The following is a 13,806-nucleotide window of genomic DNA, read 5'->3' on the forward strand; positions in this document are numbered from 1 at the left end:
TCAAAGAGCACACCCAGGTTCCTAACCGACGACGAAGACTTAACAGAGCAGCCATCAAGTGTTAGACAGTACTCTAGGTTATTACGTGTGGAAGTTTTTTGTCCAATAATTAGAATCTCTGTTTTTTCTGAATTTAGTAGTAGGAAATTACTAGTCATCCAATTTTTTATATCAGCTATGCATTCCGTTAATTTTGTGAATTGGTAGGTTTTGTTAGGTTTTGAAGAAATATACAGCTGAGTATCGTCAGCATAACAGTGAAAACTAATTCCATGTTTCCTAATGATATCTCCTAATGGTAGCATATACAGAGTGAACAGCAGCGGTCCTAGTACTGAGCCTTGTGGTACGCCAAACTGAACTTGTGATTGATAAGACATCTCTTCATTTACTGCTACAAACTGATAACGGTCAGATAAGTATGATTTAAACCATGCTAGTGCAATTCCACTAATGCCAACATAATGTTCGAGTCTATTTAAAAGGATGTTGTGGTCAATGGTGTCAAATGCAGCACTAAGATCAAGTAATACTAATAGAGAGATGATGATAAGAGAGATGATGATAAGACACGATCGGATGATAAGAGCAAATCATTTGTGACTCTAACGAGAGCTGTCTCGGTACTATGATACGGTCTAAATCCGGACTGAAAATCCTCGCAGATATCATTTCTTTCAAGCAAGGAACACAGTTGTGAGGATACTGCTTTTTCTAATATCTTTGACAGAAATGGCAGATTAGAGATCGGCCTGTAATTGACTAGTTTTGTAGGATCAAGTTGCTGTTTTTTAACAAGCGGTTTAATCATAGCTAGCTTAAAGGTTTTTGGTACGTATCCTAGAGACAAAGATGAATTAATGATATTAAGAAGAGGATCTATGACATCTGGAAGCATCTCTTTCAGCAGCTTAGTCGGTATAGGGTCTAACATACACGTTGTCGATTTAGATGATTTGACGAGTTTGCAAAATTCTTCCTCTCCTATAGCAATGAATGAATCAAATTTTCCCTCAGGGAGACTACAATGCACTTCCTGATGCGATACTGTATTAGACGGTTGCATAGTTATAATTTTGTCCCTGATATTATCGATCTTATAAGTGAAGAAGTTCATGAAGTCTTTACTGCTGTGTTTCTTGGAAACTTCTGGGCTTGAAGCTTTCTTTTTCGTTAGTTTAGCCACTGTTTCAAATAAATACCTAGGATTATGTTTATTTTCTTCTAATAGGGTTGAAAAATAAGCAGATCTAGCAGCTTTTATAGCCTCTCTGTAAGCAATCGAGCTCTCCTTCCATGAAATCCGAAACACCTCTAGTTTTGTTTTCTTCCAGTTGCGCTCCATTTTTCTGGCTGCTCTCTTAAGGGCCTGAGTGTGCTCGTTGTGCCACGGCGTTGGACTATGTTCTTTAATCTTCTTTAAGAGCAGCGGAGCAACTGTGTCTAAAGTGCTGGAAAAGAGAGAGTTAAAAGTTTCTGTTGCAATATCAAGTTCTTCTAAGCTATCCGGGATGCTGAGATGATGAAACTGATTAGGAAGATTATTGATAAAGCAATCTTTAGTGGCAGAAGTGATTGGTCTAACATATTTATAACACGGAGTCGGCTTTGCAGCCTTGGCTAAATGTAATTTACACGAGACTAGATAATGATCTGAGATGTCATCGCTCTGCTGCAGTATTTCAACGGCATCAACATCTATTCCATGTGATAGTATTAGATCTAGAGTATGATTACGGCAATGAGTAGGACACGTGTTGTCTAACTCCAATTGAGTTTACAATGTCTTTAAATGCCAATCCCAATGCATCTTTTTCATTATCAATGTGTATATTAAAATCACCAACAATTAGTACTTTATCTGCAGCCAATATTAATTCAGATAGAAAGTCAGCAAATTTAAACGTGATTTATCGTTTACACTATATATTTTTACATTAAGCACCAACACTTCAAAATAATTATATTTACAACTAGATTTCTTAGTGGTTTTGAAAATATTACTATAAATTACAGCAACACCTCCTCCTTTGCGTTTCAGACGAGGTTCATGTTTATAACCGTAATCTTGTGGGGTTGACTCATTTAAAGCAATGTAATTGTTTGGTTTTAGCCAGGTTTCTGTCAAACACAGCACATCTAGGTTATAATCTGTAATCATATCATTAACTATTAGCGCTTTTGAAGTAAGAGATTGAATATTCAGCAACCCAAGCTTTATCATTTGCTCATTTGTATTATATCTGTTTTTTATTTGTTGAACATCAATTAATTTTTTAACCTTAGATGGGTTTGAACGTTTTTTTGGATTTCCAAGTTCGGGGAACAGACACAGTCTCTATATGATGATATCTAGGTGAAAGAGGCTCTATGTCAGGGATGTTCAACTTCAGTCCTGGAGGGCCACTGTCCTGCAGAGTTTAGCTCCAACCCTAATTAAACACACCTGAACAAGCTAATCAATGTTTTCAGGATTACTAGAAAAGAGCTTTTGTCAGGGTTGAAGCTAAACTCTGTAGGACAGTGGCCCTCCAGGACCGAAGTTGAACATCCCTGCTCTATGTGATGGGATTTATCTGACCTTGGTGACGTGAGGCCGCTAGCAGACGGTCGGTTAAGCCAGTCTGTCTGCTTCCTGACCTGAGGCCCAGATTGTCATGTTTTATCTCTAAGACTATGAGCCAAATTACTAGAGAGAAGAGCAGCACCATCCCAGGAGGGATGAATACCAGGTTTGCCCCAAAAACTTTTCCAATTGTCTATGAATTCTATCACATATAAATCCTATATTGCCGACAGAGAAGGCTATGGTAAACATGTGACATGAAGTGCAGGTGACAATAACAGGAGAAGACATTACTTACCGTGTTTGTTGACTGATTCTTACTCACCTGGGCTTTTATGAACTCAAAGGCGCGGGCGCGCGAGAGAAAAATAAATAACTGAGCGCACGGGTGGTGCGTTAAAAGGCTAGCGAGTTAGCGTGTTGTGCTGACAATAACGGAAGCTAGCAATGTCAGGTTAATCTGAGATGTTGAGTAAGCTGTATTTAGTAGTATAAACAACTAGAATTTATAATAAATGATGGTTCAAAACAGAAAGAAACACGAAGCTAATACGAGGCTTAGACGCAGCAAACAAACTCACAGCAGCAGTCACAGCGAGGCAGACAGGAGCAATTGATCTAGGTAGACTGTAAGGTTAAGGTTAGGTGTTAGGGTTTGGGTTAGGAGAATCCTAACCCAAGATGTTCAAGTAACTTTTTTTTACTGTTGAATGTTTTTGACGAAAATGTTGGTTAAAAAAGTTTAAATGTTGGTAAAAATTATATAAATGAATAAAAAAACTGTATGAAATATAGTGTATTTAGAACTGTATTTAACCAACATAATGTAGGCCTATCGTGAAAATAGTTGTGTAATGTATTTTCCAGGATTTAAGTCAATCTGGATATTTTTACCCATGATGAGGTGCAAAAAAAAGTAAATTAAATTTTGTATTTATTTGAAATACTTCCCATCCCTGTTTACAAGCTGTTTTATCCACGGTTGAAACATTGATTGAGCAAGTACATGAGACATCATACATTTCAGTCAATTGTACTGGATTTTTGAAAACATACCCTCTGATGTTTATTCATGTTTAGCTGTTTTGTGTTGTAACTATAGTCAGAAGGATGAGATATCAACCTGCTCTGTCTTGTCTGTCAGCAGCGCATTGTCCTCTGTTTGCTCTGTTATGTTTGAATATTTGTATCATAATATAGTATGAATATAGACTGAATTAAAATTTCTAGAATGACGTGAGAGCGTGAGAGCGTGAGAACGGTGTCAGCGTGACTCTGAAATGAAATGCGTGTTGGCAGCCCTGGTTTACATAACCCACGGTTGGGTTTGTCCATAATTGAAACTGGGTTATTTAAACCCAACACTTTTAGAGTGACAAGGACTACATCTGCTTGTAAGCAGGACTCTATTACTACCTGATGATCTAGAGCGCACCTGTTCTCACCCAAATGCGTCTCTATAGCACGCAGTGTGTTTATCGTGCAATTTATACGCGAAAATGAGTTTTTACGTGGATATGATACGCAGTTTTGCGCGTGCATATGATACGCACTTAATTTCGTGATATACACACGCACCCCACACCACTAATCCTACCCAAGCGTATACACACGCACCCTACCCCACCCTAAACCCAACCATGTGCTATCCATGCGTATACTATGCACGTAAAAAGTCATTTTCGCGTATATATTACACGATAAACACACTGCGTGCTATATAGACGCATTTGGTGAGATCGGGTTGGTTATATATAGGCTATATATATATATATATATATATATATATATAGTTGTGTAAAAAGGCAGTTTATTCTATTACAATTGTGCCTACTGATATAATATATATACTTATATGTTATATTCAACTGCATTTAGAACTTTGTTAAGAAAGTGGTTTATAATGTAAGACTATAATAAATATTAATATAGTTTATTGGAGAGAACTAGTTTATTAAGAAAGACACTGCAACTGTTGGTGTAAAATAATTTATTGAGAAAATGGTTTATAAAGAAAACCATACCACACTGAATGTTGTAAGCATGTATTAAGCCTATGGCAGAGTAGAGAGAAATTGAAAATGTATTAGAAAGTGCTTTGCCAAAGAAAGAAGAAAAATGCAAGCATTTGGTTGAGGTGGTGCATACGAGATGCAGGAGAAAGCAGAGAATCCGAGCCAGCAGACAAAGGACGAAAAAACGGAGAGCTTTATATATGAAGGTTTTAAGGGGGTTTCCAGAACTAATGACAGTTCAAGACTTCAGATTGGACAGATTGTTTGTAAAGGACTGAATCTGTGCGGAGTGAGTGTTATGGTGAACTATAAAAAGTACTGTAAAGGAATGTCATGGTCAAAGGCTGACACGCCACCGACGGCCTCTCTGGTGTTAGATGTCCTTGCCATTGAGCCTCCTGCAGTCGAAGTTTGTAAACTGTTTGTTTTTGAATTTATGCTATTTTATTTTATTTTATATTATATATTTGTATGTAAACTAATTAACCTGCATTTAATAAAAATACATATAATTTAGATTAAGAAACCATGCCTAAGTCTCTGCTTTATAAAAGATTGAGCTGAACTAACCACGGAGAAGTCTTCTGACTAAATTGTAAGTATGGAAATTGATTGTACTGTTGTACTGTTTTTTAACAGTACAACATAAATTGTACTGTTTGGAACAGATTTCACTTACTTTACCTAACCTGAGAAAAATTTAAATAAGGTAAAAGGTATCTTCAAAATGAAGCACCATAAAACAAATATATATATATATATAATAAATAATATATAATAGTATTGATGAAATACTTGATATAAACATTTATATCAAGTATTTCATTAAAAACTAGCAGTTTTCATTTCCCTGCTCATATGGTTTTAAATTGCACACATTTTGTATTTGTTGAGTTTCCTCGAGCTGTGGTGAGATTTTAGTTCATGTGGTTAAGATAAAATGTTTTTTTCACGTAGGCATCGCATGTGACATCAGAGATAGGATCTTTTAAGCTCAGTTGTTCTGCTGACAGGTCTTTTTTTTTACCTTCTGCTATTGTGATACGGAGCATTTTACATCTTTCACAATCGTTCTGTTTTGCAGGTCGACTCTTTCTGCAGGTAAGCGTGTCTACATGCATTAAGAGCAATTTAAAAGAAATATCAAAGTTGCTGATTATATATATATATATATATATATATATATATATATATATATACACATATGGGACATCAAGTTAATAGATTTGTGACAGTTATGTGTTACCATTCAAAAAATGTATAATTCGATTTTGTAATATGATACATTATTGATAATTTCTAAAACTAATAAAAAACTAGCTAATTGATAGGTGAGAATGGATATTATGCCACTTTATTTAATTAAGATGTTGCATCTCAGCAAAAAAAGCATTAAATACTTTCATTCTGTCTCATAACTTGCTATCAGTTGTTTAAAATGAATACATGCCCAGTTTCAGATAGTGTCACAATGTAATTTGTGGTTTTCTTTAGGTCTTGGAGATCACATGCATCATTAAAAATGTTTTGGCCCTTGTCAGTGATTCTGGCTCTCACCTCAGTTGTTGATGCCTGTCCGATACCATGTAAATGTGAAGATACTGACATCATCATATGCTCAAGACAGAAACTTCTGGAGGTCCCTTATCTGCCTCAGGGTACCAGGCAATTATATGCTACAAATAACATGATTAAAGCTCTCCCAAATGAAGGTTTAGAAGAATTGTTGGTTCTCGACCTCACCAAGAATGTCTTCAATATGTCACTGAATACCAACTGGCAGAACATGAGCAGACTTTCAAAGCTATTTCTGAGTGGAAATGGACTGAGTACATTAGGACCAAGACAATTTCATGGGTTGCTGAACCTCCAAGTGTTGGATCTCAGTGATAATTACATTAAAACTCTTCCTCAGATGTTTCTATATGGTCTGACCAAGCTTCAAATCCTCAATTTGAATATGAACGAGATATTTAGTTTATCTTATGGGGTCCTGGAGGGAGCTCCTGCCCTTATGGACCTCCAACTGAGAAATAACATGATCAAGATGATTGAGGTGGATGTATTTGAGAACTCCACCCATCTAGCTAAACTCTATCTATCAATAAACAACCTAAAAAGTGTAGGCAATGGGAGTTTTAAGGGTGCCATAAGGCTACAGCACCTTGATCTTAGTCGAAATGGACTAGATGCCATACCTACTGGTGTCCTTCAGGATACTTCAAACCTCACTAGCCTCCATCTTCAAAGAAATTCCATAACTTCAATTCCTGAGGACATTTTCTCTAAGGTTCCAGCACTGAGGCATTTGGATATGAGTCATAATGCTCTTGTTTCTATGTCTGACAGTTCCCTCAGAGGTCTTTCCCAGTTGGGCGCATTGGATTTGAGTTTCAATAAGTTAGAGACACTTACGCCACATGTGTTTCTAGACATGGGGAAGCTTGAGAACCTTAATTTGTATCACAACAATCTGATGTCCCTTCCGAACAGCGTGTTTAACAACTTAAGCAGGGTAACTGAGCTCCAGCTGGACAACAATAATATCTCTGCTATTCCACTAGACCTCTTTTACCCACTTTCAGCATTACAGGATCTACAATTGGACAACAATCGCATTTCGGAGCTCCACTCACACACTTTTATAAAGCTGACGAAGCTTCAACATCTCGACCTTAGCAACAACAACCTGGTGAAGATTCCCAAGGACCTCTTCAGAAGGAAACATCATCTGAGGGATCTCAATCTGGAGAACAATCGTATCCACTCCATTCCAAAGTTGTCCTTTAAAGGGTTAATCAGACTACGGACTCTGAAACTCAGCAACAACCACCTGGCAATACTTACAGAGCTACTGACTAGCCTTAGTAATTTACGGGAGTTATGGCTGAACAACAACCAGATAGAAACCATCCCTATTGGATTTTTCACAGGTCTTATGGACCTGAGGGTTCTAGATGTGTCTAACAATAAGTTGCATTTCATCTCCTCAGATATCTTCAAAGATCTGTTCAACCTGAAAGAGCTGGATCTGAGCTTTAATACCCTCAATAAGCTTCCAGATGACATCTTCACATCGTTGAGAAGTCTCACAATGCTCCACCTGCAAAACAACCAGCTGACACACTTACCCACCAAAGTGTTTTCTGCTCTAGCCAAGTTGGAAGAGCTCCATTTGGACAGAAACCATCTCCAGCATATTCATCCAGCACAGTTTCAAGGCTTAGTAAAATTACGTGAACTCGATATTAAATTTAATCAACTGCGCTCATTGGAAAATGGGACTCTGGTGCCTTTAGGAAAACGAACACATATCCATCTTGACGGGAATCCATGGGATTGTTCTTGTGTGTCCATTCTGTATCTAAGTCAGTGGTTTAACAATAATACTCAGTTGGTAAAACATACACCCATGTGCTCCTCTGGCCAGAATCTCTCCTACCCAGCTCTTTTTCCATCATCGTTATCAAAGAATTTGATAACATATCAAACAAGTTCAGCCTGTTTCTCTTTAAAAATGAAGAAACTGATGGCTCTCATTGTTTTCTTTCAAGGTTTCCTTTTCTTATGAAATTGCTGTGCTATGCTAAACGACCATATGTGTGGTTAAAGTGTTGAGAAAATAAACCACAACAGCTTGTGTGCAAATGATTAATACTTTTAACATATCTGAAATGCAAATTTTCATCAGAGAACATGACTATATTCCATAAAACACTGAAAAATTATGTATCTGAGATTTAATGTTTTACATTATTATTCCATAAAATAAACTACTATGCTCAATACTTGCAGGCTATTCTCAGAGTGTGTGACAAGACAAAGCGTTTAAAGAGGCCACATGCTGATGCTGCAAGAGGGGATTTCCATTTACTCAGAATCTTATGCACTCACTTGGTGTTTTTAAGAACTATATATCTCAAGGCAAAGATGTATAACCAGCTGTGAACTGTGGTTGTTTGTCTGAAAAACTGGATCAGATTTATCTTCATAGATTCTTTTCAGATTTCCTCATAGACGTTTTCTGTGTTTCTTCTTCTTTTATTGGCCCAAGCTTGTCAATAAAAATGGTTCTAAGGATGACAAGAAACTTACAACTAGGATATTAAGTCATATTTATGGGTACATTAGATTCATTTATAACTTCTGTACATCTGTCAAATGTTTTTGACTGATTAGACCAGTGTTTCACCACCTTTTTTCAGTCAAGGCACCCTTTGAAAATGTAAAAAAATGTGTGGCACCCTAGTGTTGCTACGATACTACTTTGATACTATACCTTGAAATGTATCGATTTTCAATACCACAGGAATTGCAAATCTTACCTAAAATGTTTGCTCACTCAGTGTATTTGTGTTTTTGGTAACACTTTACAATAAGGTTCATTTATTAAACATTAGTTAATGTATTAACTAACATGAACTAACAATAATCAATACATTTGTTACAGTATTTATTCATCTTTGTTAATGTTAGTTAATATTAATAAAGCTGTTCATTGTTTGTTCATGTTAGTTCACAGTGCATTAACTCATGTTAACAAGATTTTAATAAAGTATTAGTAAATGTTGAAATTAACATTAACAAAGATGAATAAATGCTGTATAAGTGCAGTTCATTATTAGTTAACGTTAACTAATGTAACTAATGAACCTTATTGTAAAGTGTTACCGTGTTTTTATATTGGGATAATTTTGTTATAATTGCACAAGATAGCTTGTTTTTTAATGTAATAATTTCACAGTTAATCTAACAACAAAGACAACAAAAAGTATATTTTAAATAATTGTTTAATGGCATATTTTTATGAATGAAGGCCAGTAGGCTATCACTGATACCAATACTTCAATTATTTATTTAATTGAATAATAAATAAATAACTATCACTATTCAACACTACAGTATTAATAATGGAAAGCTATCCATTTTAAAATGTATTAGGCTCCAAAAAATATAACAACTTTTATAACAACTAATTTGAGTGAAGTGAACTTAAAACAATCTTCACATAAGCCCATAAATGTCGCCCACCTGTCTACCGGAAATACACAGAAATTGAATAAAGTTATCAAACACTTTACAGTCTTCACTGCATAAATTATAAATGAAATATATCCTTACTAAAGCTACAAGTGTTCTCTAGCAGTGAGTGACTTTCTCTGTCCCCTGTGTTCTTTGATTCTGCTGTCACTGCTGCACATGTGGATCTCACACGCGTCCCATTTACTCACAACTCTTAACGTTAATTTAAGACTTTATTTAACGAATTTAAGACTGATCTCATGAGGATACTCAACAAAACGGAAATTTTGGCACAACTGTGTGTTATTATTAGTTCAAGCGCGAAAGAGAAGTCGATTCTGGCGCGCGTCGTCCTGTGCGTCCTCTGCTGTCTGTGTTTGTGTCAGCAGGACATACACAGACAGCGCATTCTCTTTTGTCTTTTCGCGCTTGCATGGTTTAAAAGCATTTGCATGAAGAAGAACGTGATTATATAATGTAACGCTCAAAGGATGACAGAAAAAAAAACGGATGCTGCGTTAATTGCGTTAAGTATTTTTAACGCGTTAAACTGAAAAACATTAATCGCACGCGTTACCGTTGACAGCAGCACAGACATAACCGATGTGTTCATGTGAATACGCGGCAAAACGAACGTTGTGACCATGTTTTCGTGTGTATTTGACCGTAAGCGCAACAAGCCATTAAAAGAGGCAGCATTATGTGTACGCAGACTACGCACTGGGAATGAAGGACAGGGATAAAACCATGCGCAACCCCCGCAATTCAACGAAAACTTTTGAAATGATTTGCATTTTTAATATAAATTTGTGTAAATTATTTGTTGTCATTAGAGACTGCCGACGATCCTAGATTGATGGTAGGCCTACAATAAAATGTTTATTATTATTTTTTTAACGCATTTTAGCAATTTTAAAATGTTTGATGGAGTTCTTACACGGCACCCCTGCTCTCGCCAGAAGGCACCCAGGGTGCCGCATACTCCGGTTGGGAAACGCTGGTTTAGACTGCCCCTTTTTCATAAAATCACTGTAGTTTTTAAGAAACAGATAGAAATAATGTTCAAGTATCAAGTAATAATGTAAGGTAGAGGCTAGCTATAATGGAAGATGAAGTCTATTCAGGAAGGGTGGAAGATAAGGAAATGCATTGAAACATCTATAGGCCTATCTAAATTATATTTTACTAGTTTTTTTTTTCGTTTTTAAGTTTCTCAGTGTAAAAGTAACACTTTAAAAAAAGAATAATATTGGAATAATTAAACATCTAGGAAATTAATATAGAGAAAGTCAGACTATCCACTAACAAATTATATTTTGACTTTTGTGTGACCAAGTCAGTTTTATTAATACAGTACTGCCTTGACTAATATTCAAGCATCTAAATTCAAAATGAATATGGGTCAAATTAACACAGCACTGTTATTACAATCCATGCAACCACCTAGAACCAAGACACATGATATTGTAGACTATATTTTATTATGTAATAAATCAATCTAATAAATTAAAACATAGAATGATATGCATGTTGCTCACATCCTTAAGCATGTTCTTAAATTGAAAAACAGAAAAAGAAAATAAACACGGTGTCTGTAATTGGATGTTCTGATTTGATCAGAACAAGATCACAATCTTATCACAATTATTTTTCATGTTGGTTTTTAAGAGTATTTTGTAAGTTATGAAGAAGCAAAGCCAATCTAATTTCCCTATTTAAAAATATAGTCCTACAAGGTTTCAAGCCCAGAAGTTTCCAAGAAACACAGCAGTAAAGACTTCATGAACTTCTTCACTTATAAGATCGATAATATCAGGGACAAAATTATAACTATGCAACCGTCTAATACAGTATCGCATCAGGAAGTGCATTGTAGTCTCCCTGAGGGAAAATTTGATTCATTCATTGCTATAGGAGAGGAAGAATTTTGCAAACTCGTCAAATCATCTAAATCGACAACGTGTATGTTAGACCCTATACCGACTAAGCTGCTGAAAGAGATGCTTCCAGATGTCATAGATCCTCTTCTTAATATCATTAATTCATCTTTGTCTCTAGGATACGTACCAAAAACCTTTAAGCTAGCTATGATTAAAAAACTTGTTAAAAAACAGCAACTTGATCCTACAAAACTAGTCAATTACAGGCCGATCTCTAATCTGCCATTTCTGTCAAAGATATTAGAAAAATCAGTATCCTCACAACTGTGTTCCTTTCTTGAAAGAAATGATATCTGCGAGGATTTTCAGTCCGGATTTAGACCGTATCATAGTACCGAGACAGCTCTTGTTAGAGTCACAAATGATTTGCTCTTATCATCCGATCGTGGTTGTATCTCTCTATTAGTATTACTTGATCTTAGTGCTGCATTTGACACCATTGACCACAACATCCTTTTAAAAAGACTCGAACATTATGTTGGCATTAGTGGAATTGCACTAGCATGGTTTAAATCATACTTATCTGACCGTTATCAGTTTGTAGCAGTAAATGAAGAGATGTCTTATCAATCACAAGTTCAGTATGGCGTACCACAAGGCTCAGTACTAGGACCGCTGCTGTTCACTCTGTATATGCTACCATTAGGAGATATCATTAGGAAACATGGAATTAGTTTTCACTGTTATGCTGACGATACTCAGCTGTATATTTCTTCAAAACCTAACGAAACCTACCAATTCACAAAATTAACGGAACGCATAGCTGATATAAAAAATTGGATGACTAGTAATTTCCTACTACTGAATTCAGAAAAAACAGAGATTCTAATTATTGGACAAAAAACTTCAAACACGTAATAACCTAGAGTACTGTCTAACACTTGATGGCTGCTCTGTTAAGTCTTCGTCGTCGGTTAGGAACCTGGGTGTGCTCTTTGATACCAATCTTTCATTTGAAAGTCATGTGTCTAGTATCTGTAAAACCGCTTTCTTCCATCTTAAAAATATATCTAAATTACGTCATATGCTCTCAATGAATAATGAAGAACAATTAGTTCATGCGTTTATGACCTCAAGGCTAGATTATTGTAATGCTCTACTGGGTGGTTGCCCTGCACGCTTAATAAACAAACTACAGCTAGTTCAAAACGCAGCAGCTCGAGTTCTTACTAGAACCAGGAAGTATGACCATATTAGCCCCGTTCTGTCAACACTGCATTGGCTGCCTATTAAACATCGTATAAATTTTAAAATATTGCTGATCACTTACAAAGCACTAAATGGTTTAGCTCTGCAGTACTTGAGCGAGCTCTTAACGCATTATAGTCCTTCACGTCTACTGCGATCTCAAAATTCCGGCCAGTTAATAATACCTATCAAAATCGACTGCTGGCGGTAGATCCTTTTCCTATTTAGCACCAAAACTTTGGAACAGTCTTCCTACCATTGTCCGGGAAGCAGACACACCCTGTCAGTTCAAATCTAGACTAAAAACACATCTCTTCGGCCTAGCATACACATAACACATTATAGACTTCTATAATTCAATGTTAGGCTGCATAGTTTAGAACAGCCGGGACCGGGAACACTTCCCGTAAATCCTGATGTACTTGGTACATCATAAGAAGGATGGCGTCTACGCTAATATTAGTCTCTCTGTCTATCCCGAGGTTTACCGCTGTCCACCGGAACCAGGCCGTATCCAGATCTGATGAAGGACCAGCGCCAGGACACGACGACGCCGCTGACCTGAAGTGTCAACCAGTCTCTCCTCCTCTCCACTCCGACTTCAACAAACAGGAACTGGACAAATACTCTGATTCATTCTGAACTTCTGACCTGTAATGCTCCTCCTGAAACATAATCATACACTGTTCGCTCGTTGGCCAGAGGAGAACTGGCCCCCGACTGAGCCTGGGTTCTCCCAAGGTTTTTTTCTCCCTTCTGTCAACTGATGGAGTTTTGGTTCCTTGCCACTGTTGCCTTGCCTTCTGGCTTGCTTAGTTGGGGACATTTAATATTCAACAATATTATAGATCTGCCTTAAAGGTGGATGATGATGAAATTGTTTTTTGTATTATTTTCATGTTATCACTGTGAAGCTGCTTTGATACAATCTGTATTGTAAAAAGCGCTATATAAATAAAGGTGACTTGACTTGACAAGGTAACAAAGATTAAAGAAAGCGTTTACATTTTTTTAAATGTAAAACAAAAATGTAAAAAAAATTACCCACCTTTATAAGCATAGACAAAAAAAGACT

At 36.4% G+C, this 13,806-nt stretch overlaps 1 protein-coding gene across 1 annotated transcript; it reads left to right on the top strand.

Annotated features, from left to right (window-relative positions):
* The first annotated feature begins 5,552 nt into the window (after positions 1-5,552).
* LOC306997364 (uncharacterized protein) lies at positions 5,553-8,363 on the top strand. The gene is made up of 2 exons (XM_079610666.1): positions 5,553-5,682; positions 6,076-8,363. The coding sequence occupies exon 2, from the start codon at positions 6,104-6,106 to the stop codon at positions 8,150-8,152; it is 2,049 nt and encodes a 682-aa protein (XP_079466792.1). The 5' UTR covers positions 5,553-5,682; positions 6,076-6,103; the 3' UTR covers positions 8,153-8,363.
* Positions 8,364-13,806: the final 5,443 nt, after the last annotated feature.

This window comes from Phoxinus phoxinus, assembly GCF_949152265.1.
Source record: "Phoxinus phoxinus genome assembly, chromosome: 4".
Lineage (NCBI taxonomy): Eukaryota > Metazoa > Chordata > Actinopteri > Cypriniformes > Leuciscidae > Phoxinus > Phoxinus phoxinus.